Source organism: Micropterus dolomieu, linkage group LG16, assembly GCF_021292245.1.
Source record: "Micropterus dolomieu isolate WLL.071019.BEF.003 ecotype Adirondacks linkage group LG16, ASM2129224v1, whole genome shotgun sequence".
Classification (NCBI taxonomy): domain Eukaryota; kingdom Metazoa; phylum Chordata; class Actinopteri; order Centrarchiformes; family Centrarchidae; genus Micropterus; species Micropterus dolomieu.
The window spans coordinates 4,346,126-4,359,041 of record NC_060165.1 but is presented as its reverse complement, the minus strand read 5'-3'; the positions used below and the strand labels follow the sequence as shown (position 1 = coordinate 4,359,041).

General features: G+C 40.9%; 1 protein-coding gene across 4 annotated transcripts in view; it reads left to right on the top strand.

Annotated features, from left to right (window-relative positions):
* The first annotated feature begins 7,261 nt into the window (after positions 1–7,261).
* kcnc2 (potassium voltage-gated channel, Shaw-related subfamily, member 2) overlaps positions 7,262–12,916 on the top strand; it is a 105,551-nt gene continuing 99,896 nt past the window's right edge. For 3 of the 4 annotated variants that reach the window (XM_046072364.1, XM_046072363.1, XM_046072365.1), the window contains exon 1: positions 7,277–7,831. In XM_046072364.1, coding sequence (XP_045928320.1) covers positions 7,277–7,831 — 555 coding nt within the window. Of the gene's footprint in view, positions 7,832–12,916 lie in introns of all 4 variants that reach the window. The other variant, XM_046072366.1, reaches the window with a different exon arrangement.

Genomic DNA, 12,916 nt, shown 5'->3' with positions numbered 1-12,916 from the left:
CGAAAGTAACGAACAGGAGGGTCGAAAGTAACGAACAGGAGGGTCGAAAGTAACGAACAGGAGGGTCGAAAGTAACAAACAGGAGGGTCGAAAGTAACACACAGGAGGGTCGAAAGTAACACACAGGAGGGTCGAAAGTAACAAACAGGAGGGTCGAAAGTAACACACAGCAGGGTCGAAAGTAACACACAGCAGGGTCGAAAGTAACACACAGCAGGGTCGAAAGTAACAAACAGGAGGGTCGAAAGTAACAAACAGGAGGGTCGAAAGTAACAAACAGGAGGGTCGAAAGTAACAAACAGGAGGGTCGAAAGCAACAAACAGGAGGGTCGAAAGTAACAAACAGGAGGGTCGAAAGTAACAAACAGGAGGGTCGAAAGCAACAAACAGGAGGGTCGAAAGTAACACACAGCAGGGTCGAAAGTAACAAACAGGAGGGTCGAAAGTAACAAACAGGAGGGTCGAAAGTAACGAACAGGAGGGTCGAAAGCAACAAACAGGAGGGTCGAAAGTAACACACAGCAGGGTCGAAAGTAACACACAGGAGGGTCGAAAGTAACACACAGGAGGGTCGAAAGTAACACACAGCAGGGTCGAAAGTAACACACAGGAGGGTTGAAAGTAACACACAGCAGGGTTGAAAGTAACAAACAGGAGGGTTGAAAGCAACAAACAGGAGGGTCGAAAGTAACACACAGCAGGGTTGAAAGTAACAAACAGGAGGGTCGAAAGTAACAAACAGCAGGGTTGAAAGTAACACACAGGAGGGTCGAAAGTAACACACAGCAGGGTTGAAAGTAACACACAGCAGGGTTGAAAGTAACAAACAGGAGGGTCGCAAAGTAACACACAGGAGGGTCGAAAGTAACACACATACTTTTGTCCTGACAGGAACTCCTGACATATAAACACGATTTATTTTTACACTGAAAATCTCTGTCAGGGCAAACTTAAGGTTATGTTAAAGCACTAAATAACCTCTAGATTAATCATTGCTGTGACACATGAAACAAGAGATACAACTTGTAATTCGAAAAACAGTACCGCTTCAGAAATTTACTTGCCGTGCTCGAAAACAGTTTTCCAAAGACGGCCGTGGGAAACGATGACGAAATCATGCGATATTTGGTATCTCCATCAAGGGTTGCATGCTGAAGGTGCTGTCACAGCTTGGACTGCAAATGGAATCAGGGCTTTGAGAAAATCGCTGTGTTACTTTCGCCCCGGTTTACCCCTACTGTATGACTTAAATTGACCTCTGCTGGTCACCACTAACAATTCCCTGTTGACCTCTGTTGACTACACTGAAAATGTAATTTATTTTCTTAAGGGACTCTGGCTCCATCAGGTGCACTGGCAATGGTACTACTCTAGTGCACTACAGTTAAAACCGGGCCCCATTTTTACATATTTAGTGGTATAAATTACTACTCTGTTTTTCAAGATAGTAAACGCCTCATAACCACAAAAATGATATTAGAGCATTTAAGGATGCAGATGGGCTTTGCCAATGCTTCACCCTTCAGCACATGGCACCGTTGTTATATGTTCAACTGATAAATGTCGTGGCTGCAGCAGCAGCAATTGTTGCTTGTTTCCATTATGTTTCATTATAGCTTAATGGAACCTGAGTAAATAAACCCTAACCTGTACTAAAACAATTTGTTACTCTTGCTGCCAAATAGTCCAGTCTGTTTCAATACTAACATTCAATTCAACACCAACTTATCTTCTCTCCCCTCTCTCTTGTAAATTACTGCAGCTTGCAGTTGACACATTTCCATGACAGAGAAAAGATAACTAGTGCAAATAACTATGTACACAGAAAAGTAGTGGTCGATACGGTTTTTCAAAGGCCATTGCCGATATTTCAGGAGCAGGGCGGCCGATGGCCAATATACTGTATATCACTGATATCAACACAAAGAAAAGTCTTTCCATTAATCCTCCTTTGTTCTTGGTATCTATTGTTTCTTATTGCAATACAATTAATAAGAAAACTGAGTATTGGCTGATTAAAATACTGAAACAATCTCCCAGATGAGACCACATGTTAATTTCTAAATCACTGTCATAGTCTGTATGAAGTGGACGTCGACACTGTGAAGTCACCCATTGGTTTATGGCCATTGCCATCTTGCTTTTTTGGAACAAAAAGTGACCATAGCTACCTTGGTTAGCAAGCTGCATCCCTAATTCACGTTAACTGTGATATTAATCGGTATGCTAATTTTGGCTAGCGAAAAGCAGGCTTAAAACAAAATGTATGTACCAGAAAACAGCCAACTTCCAGTGTCTTTTACTACAACCAAATGCTGAACAAGACATTTTTAAGTAACCAAAATGTTGCAATTAACTTAAACTGAAAAAACACTGTGAAAGCGTGAAAGTTCTGAGACCAAAACCCCATCAGTACCAAAAAACAAGTTCACGGCTAGTTTAATGTACACAGTGTAGTGGATACCATTAGCCTTTATTGATTGACAGGTTGCTGTGGTAGTGACTTGTCAATCACAAGGTAACCACGTTCTAAAGCATAGCCTTCTTTATAGTCTATTTTACTCTAAATGGGACCATTCTTTACTAAATGAACAACATGCTGTATTGAAGAATAGAACTAGTAATTGAGATCATAAACGTGTTTACTGAGGTAATAAATCAAGTCAGGAGTAGGGCCATTTTGTCACTGACTCCAGTGCAAGCCGACTTCTCTTTGCAACCAGTGGAGTTGCCTCCTGCTGGCCATTAGAAAGAATGCAGGTTTAATGTACTTCCACATTGGCCTTACTTTTCAGACCTGGAGATTGCCGCTTGATCAGTATATGACCTATAATATGTGCTAAAGGCTTTACTGCTCTGATCATCACATTCTTAAAATCATATCACATCCTCATACCAGAATGACAAAAAATCACATGTCCATTGGAAAGTACAATTTACATATATGGCCGCTCCTCAAAACAGCATGTACCAGCATTAGTAAGTACCAGTCCAATGAAAGGTTTACCGGAATCTCAATACGTTGACGTGACGTGACCTAAGTCCCATGTGGTACATGTTGTGAAACGTTGGTAGTTTGATTAGGTTGAGGCAATAAAACCACCTGGTTAGGTTTAGGAAAAGATTTCAGTTTGGGTTTAAATAATTATTTTATAATTACAAATGTAATTAATAATTACGTAAGTCATCTACAAAACATTGTTTAACTCAAACCTCCTGCATGAAAGTCCTTAGTTTACTTGTCACATCCATTCACCTTACCTTTCTCTGTCTTTAGACTACGTCACCTGACTTTTTATGCTTTAACTAGAGGTCACGGCCTAACATAAAACATACATATGCAATAAGCTATATAATAATCAACCTATATGACTTTTTTCTGGTGACAAGCTGTACAAACACTATGTTGGCAACATGGGTGAACAGCACTATAAATGGAAATCTTGCTGTATTATCTATCACTATAGTGTAAGGTAATTAATAGATGGACAAATTAATTAAATAAATTCCAGTCGGGATTGTTAACCAGTTCCCTCTGCCAGTTTAGGCCCAATTAATTCAGTTTAAAATGCTGATGAGCCATTCAAATGTGGAACAAAGTCAGCGTAGCTTATACCGAAATAAAAACGACCAATTAAAAAACAAGAAAGAATAAAATTAACATTTATTTATTATTTACTTCTATTTGGAAACCCAGAATTTAAAAACAGAAAGACATCTATTTCTCAGCAGATTTGATCAAGACTAGTAATGAGTTATTAGGTTTCTCAGAGGCTGCAGTTTTACAAAGCAGCCTTACATCAGGGAATAACGATGCATGTAATTATAGGCGAGCTGCCTGCTGTGTCTCCTCATTGATTGAGCTGTGCTTAGATTCGCTCAAGATGTCACTCTTTCCTCCTCTTACACTGTGGAGAGTGGAGACTGTCAGATGACGGTTTATGGAAGACAGCTGCCTCTCTGCACTTATCCACAAAACCTTTCAGTTTCAGGAGAGAGTGCAGAGATTTCTTTTTAGCATCTCTCTCTCGCTCACATTTTCTAACTCATAACAAGGCTTTTTTATGTGTTGGGAGGATGAATAGAGAAAATGCCGAGATGCATGTGAACCTGCACACAGAATAATAAATAACAATTGGGGACCATTACGAACTTTATCTTCGGTTCGCAACAGAATTGTCCATTTAAAAACAAAATCTGTTTTTAATCCCTTTATTATTTAAGTGGACATTATGCAGACATTGTGCATATTCTGAAATAAATTTTACTCAAATTATCACAGTCATACACATACAGACCTGGAGAGAGATTGTTTGCATAGAGATAATGGTTGGTTTGTGGAGCCCTCGGCAAAATATAATGAAGCTGTTATATAATGAAGATGTTGTACTGCACTGTGACATATGACAGGCAGCAAGACACATACACCAGGGTAAATGTTTGCCCTTGGGCCCCCCAGCAGGTTAATGTGGCCCTACATGCTTTTACTATAACTAGTGCTACTACTATACTACTCCCTGCCTCTATTCTTAGAATTACCATTTCTACTACCTCAACTATTAGGCTAGTGCAAGTTTTGGTAATTAATGGAACATTGCCTTAGTGCAGTCAGAGAACTGTAATCTCACTGGCATCAGCTCCAAGCAAACACTGGGGCATTAAATGTCCGTTGTTTGAACGTCCAATCAAAAGGCCTCATCATTGTTAAAAAATAGTTCCAAAAAGTTGTCATGTGAAAGTTGTGCCAACGTGCAGAATGTGACATGGCCATCAGCTGGACGTTCTACCAATGTTTAAATATATTGTTACCACGCATGGGGCTGTTCAGCTATTCTGCTACAGTTTATGTACACAGTGTGCATTCAGTAGCTTTATACATCCTAAACAGAAAATAAGTTTTTTTCATATGGGACTCAAACCCCAGTGCCTGAAAGTCCTGAGTTCCTTCCATTTACTTTGACTTAGTTGCTCTTTATGCTTCTCTATATGCCTTTCTGGTGTGACAGCTTGGATAAAGAGTTTTGACACTTACAAACACCATGGTCTTAAAACAATGAGACAGGATTATAATTTATATGTATATCTTCTGTATATAAATGGCTGTGTTTTTTATATTTAAAAAATGGAAGTCAAATAATACTGCCCTTTGGAGGTGGAGTGATTTCACAACCAAATAAATTGTCCATTCAATGTTGTTTTATTAAGAAAACAAAGACACATGCATTTGCTTTTTTTCATGGCAATAATATGATCAACATTTCCTGGTTTATAGAAGAGGGTCAAAACTCTGAACATTATTGGATGTAGAAACACCATCGCCATCATTACCACGTTGCAGTTTTTAGAAAACTTTGTTTGTTCCTGTATATATCGTTGTGTAGTATCCAATATTTATGCATTTGACTCATAACAGTTCAAAATAGCACTGTAGCAGCAGGACAGAGGGTCAGTGACCTTCTACGGGGAGAGCAGTGATTGGTGGTTATGTAGGGACTGAACCCTTCTATAGAATTTGACTTCTAACCCCTTGTTTTGTTACTTCAAAATAGTACTGTACCCTTCTATGGGTTTGACCTTTTATTTTGCAGACTCAAACCCTTCTATGGTACCTAACAGATACCTAAACATATCCTATTTAAGCTGTGTTTGATGAACAGAGTGACAGAGTGGCCATCGGGCTGGGTCACTCTCCAAGCTGCTGCAGAGCTTGTAAATGATCAAGAACAGTGTCAGTGTCTTCTCAACACATCATCGCAGCATTATTGTTCGGACACCACAGCTGTTTTGTGAGAGACCTTCTTAAGCAAGCAGGGCTAAACTCCTGCCTTTTTCACAACATCTAAAAGTACTATTGCTAGTATACTTACTTGTTCATTTTCAATTAATGTGTCTGTTATTTTCACTAATTTAGGGATTGATATATACATTGTTTTGTCCATTAATATAAAAATGGCCATCACAATTACTTGAAACATATTCACATTGCTTGTTTTGTCCACCAATATTCTAACACAATATCCTTAGCTTAATAGCTTAATATCCCTAAAGATACCCAGCAAATATTCACATTTTATAAGCTGCTTTAAAAATGACATTCAAAATAATTGCTGTTTAATTTGTCAAAATTTGTCAAAATCAGGGCGTGGTAGGTCACATCACCTGGTGCTGTGAGAGATTAAAGAGATTAGTTTAAGTTAACAGTAACGGTGAAGATGCTTCAACACAAGAACCTGGCATGCACATACACACTTGTGGAAAAAGGATGTTAAGGCTCAAAACACAAGGCATTGCTGCTCCTTCATTCTGTGATGCTCAGAAGAAAAACTCTCTCATAAAGTATTTGAAATCCCATAGGCCTAGATAACAATAAATTAGGGCAATTAAACCTCTAGTAATCATAACCCACTGGAACTCTGTAAGGATGAAAACAGACAAAGCTACTTGTCTTGACATGACCTGTTGAGGATGCAAGGCCTAAATCACATTAAAAAGCCATTATGTTATCCCTGATTTTAATTTCTAAGACCGTAGAGAGTTTGCTGTTCACATTGAAATGATCTGATCTTTAAAATGAACATTGTTTTCAGTCATTTCTCAGCACCAAAACTCAGTTTCCTGATTGGTTGCTGTTAACTAAACTCACTTAATCAGGATCCATTTGTCCTCTTTTGTTTGTTTTATCAAGCCAGCCCGTGACTACAGCAGTGGATATGAGCGCTGATTGATTTCAGTGAAGCTGACTACTCCTGGTGTTTATTCTAAAGCAAAATAAATAAGACCAATGGAGTGTAATTGAAAAGTAATGTTTTTTTTCCAGATAGTGATGAGGAAAGGGCCGACATTACTTTTTTGAAAGGAATCTCAGGTCTTCTGTTACGTGTTTTTGGAATAACGACCCCGACGCTGACGAGCGGTTGTGCGTTTTGGAGAGGGCAGGGGCGCCGCAGACGCAGCAGCAGCGCAGTCTGTTTGGAGCCACCGGTTGAGATCATTCAACACTCTGAGCACTGACTGTCTGAGCGGATGGTGTGATACAAATCGACGACCTCCGCCTCCCCGAATTCGTCCTAAACAAACAATGGACATCCTCCTCGGCCCTCTATGTAGCCACAAAAGCGTCGGATGAGTGAAATCGGAGATGCTGCGCACCACGGCCAAAATCCTGGAGCTTTTTTGAACAGGACTGTGGGTGTGTGCGCGTCGGGCTCGCCGTTACCTCCGGACTGCACTCGCCAACTTCCCCCGCTTTCCATCAAGTCATGTCTGTTACAGAGCGATGGGCAAGTTTGACGACAACGAGAGGATAATCCTCAACGTCGGGGGCACCAGGCACGAAACCTACAAAACCACCCTGAAGACCCTGCCGGGGACGCGTCTGGCCCTGCTCGCCTCCGACTCGGACATCGACTCCGTGCTGGATCAGCTGCAACAAGTCCCCGGCTTCATCGAGTACAACGCGCGGACCAACGAGTACTTCTTCGACCGCCACCCGGGTGTCTTCGCCTACGTGCTCAACTATTACCGCACCGGGAAACTCCACTGCCCGGCGGATGTGTGCGGACCGCTGTTTGAGGAGGAGCTCTCCTTCTGGGGCATCGATGAGACGGACGTGGAGCCCTGCTGCTGGATGACATACCGGCAGCACCGGGACGCGGAGGAGGCTCTGGACGTGTTTGAGCTTAACGTGGACAACGGGGACGAGGACGACGAGATAGGGAAGAGGCTCGGCATTGAGGACGTGGCTGCCGACGGTAATGTCAGCCTGTGGAGGAAGTGGCAGCCGGTGATCTGGAATCTTTTCGAGGATCCCTACTCCTCCAGGGCGGCGAGGGTAAGGGCGCACCGCTGCGTCTGGGGCTCTCAAAACATACACAATAACAGCCTCTTTACACCTCACTCCCCACCTTCTTTTCATTCACAGAAACACACTCTATAGCGTGCCCATTTAAACCAATTTTAAACCCCAAATCTCGCAGAAAGAGTAAAGAAAGTAAGTTCCAAGTTGGCATAAAGTCTCAAAAACTAAAACAGCTGATGTCTTGCAGCTGCTTGAAGTCATTTCTTTCCAACCTTTAATTTTGTTTGAATTGCATTTTATTTCTCTACTGAATCTGATTCATTTCCAGACAGTGACACAGCCTGATTTGGGAACCGGTGCAATTATCTCTTCAACACAAGCATATTTTTCCATTTGGCATAAGCAAACAAGGTGTTAACACTGTCAGGGTGGATATTCCTAGCAGCAGTGTGATTTAGGTGTGTAGGCCCGTGCCAAACAGAGCCTATACCCTACATTTGATGCACTCTGATGCTGTTTATTTTAGCCATGTATCCTATATCTGTAACGCTGTTGTTCCTGTTGCAGGGGATTTTGTTTATTGGGTTACAGAAATGTAATTTCAACACTCACCCATTTAGATCTAATTGAGTACTCCTTTCGGCTCCAGACTGCATCCTAGAAATGACAAACACAAAAGTAACCTACGGGACATTTTATCATTCCCAAAAGGAGTGCAGTGCCTCATGCTGGGAATAGGAGAGATGCAAACATAAAGGCAACATTTGGCATCTCTCTCCTTCCTTTATGATCATTTTTAAGTGTTTTTACACTTAGGCAAAGGAGTGAACTGTGTGACAATTAACATGTTTGAATTTAAAATTTTATCTGGATGGAGTGCAGCTGAACAGCATGAGGTTTTACATCCCAGTGAGCAAAACTGATGTGTGTTTTCTGTCTTTTTGAATCTGTTATCACCGGAGGGGTTACTGTTAGAAAAGAACCACACAAACATGAGTTATTCTCAGATATTATAATCCAGCGCATTAGCTGTTCATCAGAAGTTTTTTCCATAAATAAAATCCAGAGCGTTGAATGGATTTTATGTTTTTAAAGATTTTTTAAAAACTTTATTTATTTTACTCAAGGATAGGGGCTCTGCTAAGCTTGCCTTAGGCTGCGGGTGAATTCTGGGTAATGGACAGCAAATCCTTCCCTCACTGGCAGGCTGTCCTGTTACGTTGTGTGAATAGACATTAATGCAAAACGGCCACACAAATGCCTTCATGATGTCACAGGCAGCGTGTCATCGTGATGCAAACACATAACTGTTCAAGTGCTTACTTTAAAAAAAAAATACTGTGCAGGAAAGTAACTAAGCACATTTACTTACTTTACCTACTTAAGTACAATTACTTACTTGCACTTTACTTCAGTATTTCAGTTTTCTTCCAATTTATGCTTCCACTCCAGAAGGAAATATTGTACTTTTTACTCCACTACATTTATTTGATACTTTTAGTTACTTATTACTTTGCAGATTCAGATTAATGATACAAAGTATAATCAACAAATACATTTTGATTTATTATTATAGGTTAGGATCACCTTTTATTGATCCCTTGGGGAAATTCACAAAACTACCCTTGTATATAGTGTGAGAAATAGGCCCCACCATTACCAGCTGCAACATTCAAGTCATTGACATTATGAATTAATCAATAATTATAATTCAGTTATATAATAAACATTATTCTGAAATGGGACATTCTGTATAATGAGTCCTCTTACTTTTGGACATTAAGTAGGCTACATTTTGATGCTTGTGCTTTTACTTTTACTTTAAAGATCTGCATACTAACACCACTGCTGCTGTATCATCACTGATTGGCATGTGGCCAGAGGTGACATTGCCTGCAAGTTTCAACCCCTAGAGCGCAGTGCTGAAGCAGCTTTCTGCGATACAATATATGGCCTTTAATGTAGTTTCAAAGCTATTCCTTTAAGCCATAATAGGACACCAAAACTCACAAATAAAGCTAAATAGAAAAAAATTTAAGGTCCTTTGTCACACCAACAATGACACTGCGGCAAAAAACACTAGTAGAGGGCTCTAGGAAAGAAAAGCAGAGTATGGCAAACAGAGTTGAGCCTGGCTTTACCGTAGCCACGGCATAATGCAACGTGATTCATCAACACACTGTGTTAAATATGTGCACATAGCAGTTAGAATACGGTGTGGTGTGTCACTTAGCATTGTGCTAAAAAACTGTTTAGGAGAAAACGATTCCTGCTGTGATGCGCTTTTCCAAAACAGTACAGTCCTAATGTCTGACCACCTGTGTCCTGTAGCAACTTCCACCAACGCATGCCTTTTGGGTAGTTTTGCTAAAATGCTCCTAACAGTCTGAAAGCATCCTAAATCAGATAGAAGCCTGGAAAAGTTTTCGCTGTATGCTTTTAATCTGACTTATCGCCCCCAAAGCTTTTGAGTAAAATGATCTTCTTATGAGCTGACGTCTGAATTCTTGCTGATATTAGTCATTATACTAGTCTAACTTTTAATTAATGGGAGGCTTCCCTTCAGCATTTCCTCTGAAAGTATCCTGCCTCTAACTACTTGAAATTACTTGTTAAACTGTATGCGGCCTTGGTTAAAATGTTATTTCAGAGGCTATTTAGCTGGCAAAACAATTCTGGGAAAGAATGAGATGATGAGAAGATGGTCATATTTAGTTAACATAATCTACATCTATCCTGCCATAGTGATGTACACAGAGGTACACAATAATGAAGGTTGCTGCAGTTATTCATGCAGTTATGCTTTAATTGTTTACTCCGTTGACAAATTCCAGAGTCTGTCTCCCATCTAGATTTTTCATGAAAGGGCTGGAGGAGAGAGAGAGAGAGAGAGAGAGAGAGAGAGAGAGAGAGAGAGTGTGTGTGTGTGTGTGTGTGTGTGTGTGTGTTGTGGGGCTGTTATTGACCCGTATCACTTGTCTTCTGCTCACAATCCACCAGAAAACTTTCAGCAAGGACAGAGATTTGTCTTTATGTGTGAAAGGAATCCTGATGGAGGATGTGTACTTTATAATGAGAAGATACTTTCAGAGTTTATTAGATGGATATCATTCCCAGAGATAAATTTGAGGTAACATTAACATTACAGTTAGCCTTACAGCCATAGCTTAAAAACTGTAGATGACCACAAAATTCTGTCAATCTGCTGTTCCTTGTACTTGCACCAAATGTCATTGGTAATTTCATTAGTGATTACCCTGCTGACGGAGGAACTAGCAGGGATGTACCAAGGTAAATATTGAGCTAGTTTCAGAGATGCTTCACTGGCAGAAGGGAGTTGAGCGAGCTGAATGCTTGTGTTTACAACACTCAAACTGTACATCCGTCTATCAGCACCAACATACACCCGGTATGCACACACAGAAGTTATGCCACATTTCCCCGCCACCAGTCCCACACAGAAGCGTCTGTTTGAAGATGAAGCCGTGCCTTCAATCCTCTGTTGCCTGCATGTGAACCAGATTGCCCTGATGTTGCCCACGATGATGCGCCACCTGCAGCCATGTTACGCCTCAGTTTGGTGTCACGGTGGCAGCACGCAGAGAGCTGCTGCTCCTCTGTTATTAAAGGCCAGCTGGCTTTTGGTTCATTTTGAATACAACTACCCATACACAGAGAAAGGCTCTGTATATGTTTGTGAAAGAAAGACAGGTGATGTGTAGCGAGTGAGTGTGTGTGTGCATGTGTGTGTATGTCTAAATGATGACCCAGGGGGCACTACTCCTCCTCCTCCAAGACGCTTTAAGAGAGTAATGTGGAATTATCCGCCATGGAAATGAAGGGTGTGATTTTAGCCTGGTGGAAAGCTCAGTCCTCTCACACAGTTCACCTCTGACCCTGACACCACGGAGGTGACAGTATGATAGTATTAACTGTGAAGTGGTCTTTAACAGCAGAAATGACATTAAACTTAGTGGCGTGGTGGTGAATAAAAAGATGGAGGCCTCTTGTACATCTGAACAGTGATCATCATATTGCAGGCAGTCATTACTGAAAGGATCTGAATCATTATATCATATTTACTGTGACATGTGCTAAAGACATTGTAGGGGTTTATGTTAGCCTAAAATAAGTTAGGCCAACTCAAGTCTCTTCAACTGGGTTATTCTACACTATATACAGGATTGGGAAATGGTTTAGGTCACTAAATAATTGGTTGCAGTTCAAATATAAAATGTTTAATGTACATTTTTTTTTTTTTTCTAGTTTACTGTATATTATTATAATGCCATATGTACATTGAGTCATTGGTCACTGAAGGCATGCCTTAATTTCCTCACGGAACAAAAATGGAAGAGGGTGCTTCTAATGCCAGCTAATGGTGCATGTAGTAAAAGCATATTGCAAAATAATTTAAGCAATAAATAGCTCCTAATCTTCTCTTCTGTTAAACACAGGCACTGGTATGGAGGGAGGGAGGGAGGGAGGGCAAGCAAAAACGCCCTCTTTGCAACAGGAGCGACAGGGTTCATGGAAAAGGTTTTGTGGTCTTAATAAAAGTTCCATCTGTCCCTTTAACCAACTCGTCCATGAGTGTTCATGTGCCAACAGTCAGCGGTAGCAGGCGTGTTTCTCTGGGCTCCCCACGCTGTTTCTATTGTTGTAGCCATCATGTTCTCCTTCACTCTCAATGCTGCCTCTTTAATCTGCATGCAGTGTATTTTAACAGCGGCTGCCGCTGTGTTCACTTGTCTGCGTGAGGCAGAAAGAGGGAGAGATGGTGGTGGATTTTCCTGTGTGTTTGTGATTGTGTTTCTGAAAAGGAAAAGAGTGAGACTATATGGCTGCCTTCTATGTTTGTGTAGGTGTTCTCCTATGTGTTAACCTGTTTGTTTATTCCTCTCATATCTCTGTAGTTGGCCATTTCTGGATTGGGATGGTAACAAAAAAAAAGAAAGAAATATCACTCACCACCTTTTTCATTTCCCATGTCTGCGCTTCAAGGCAGAGGTTTAACTGATGCCTGACTTTGTAGCCCCCCTCCACACACACACACACACACACACACACACACACACACATACACACACACACTTCACCCTCAACAACGCACCCCCC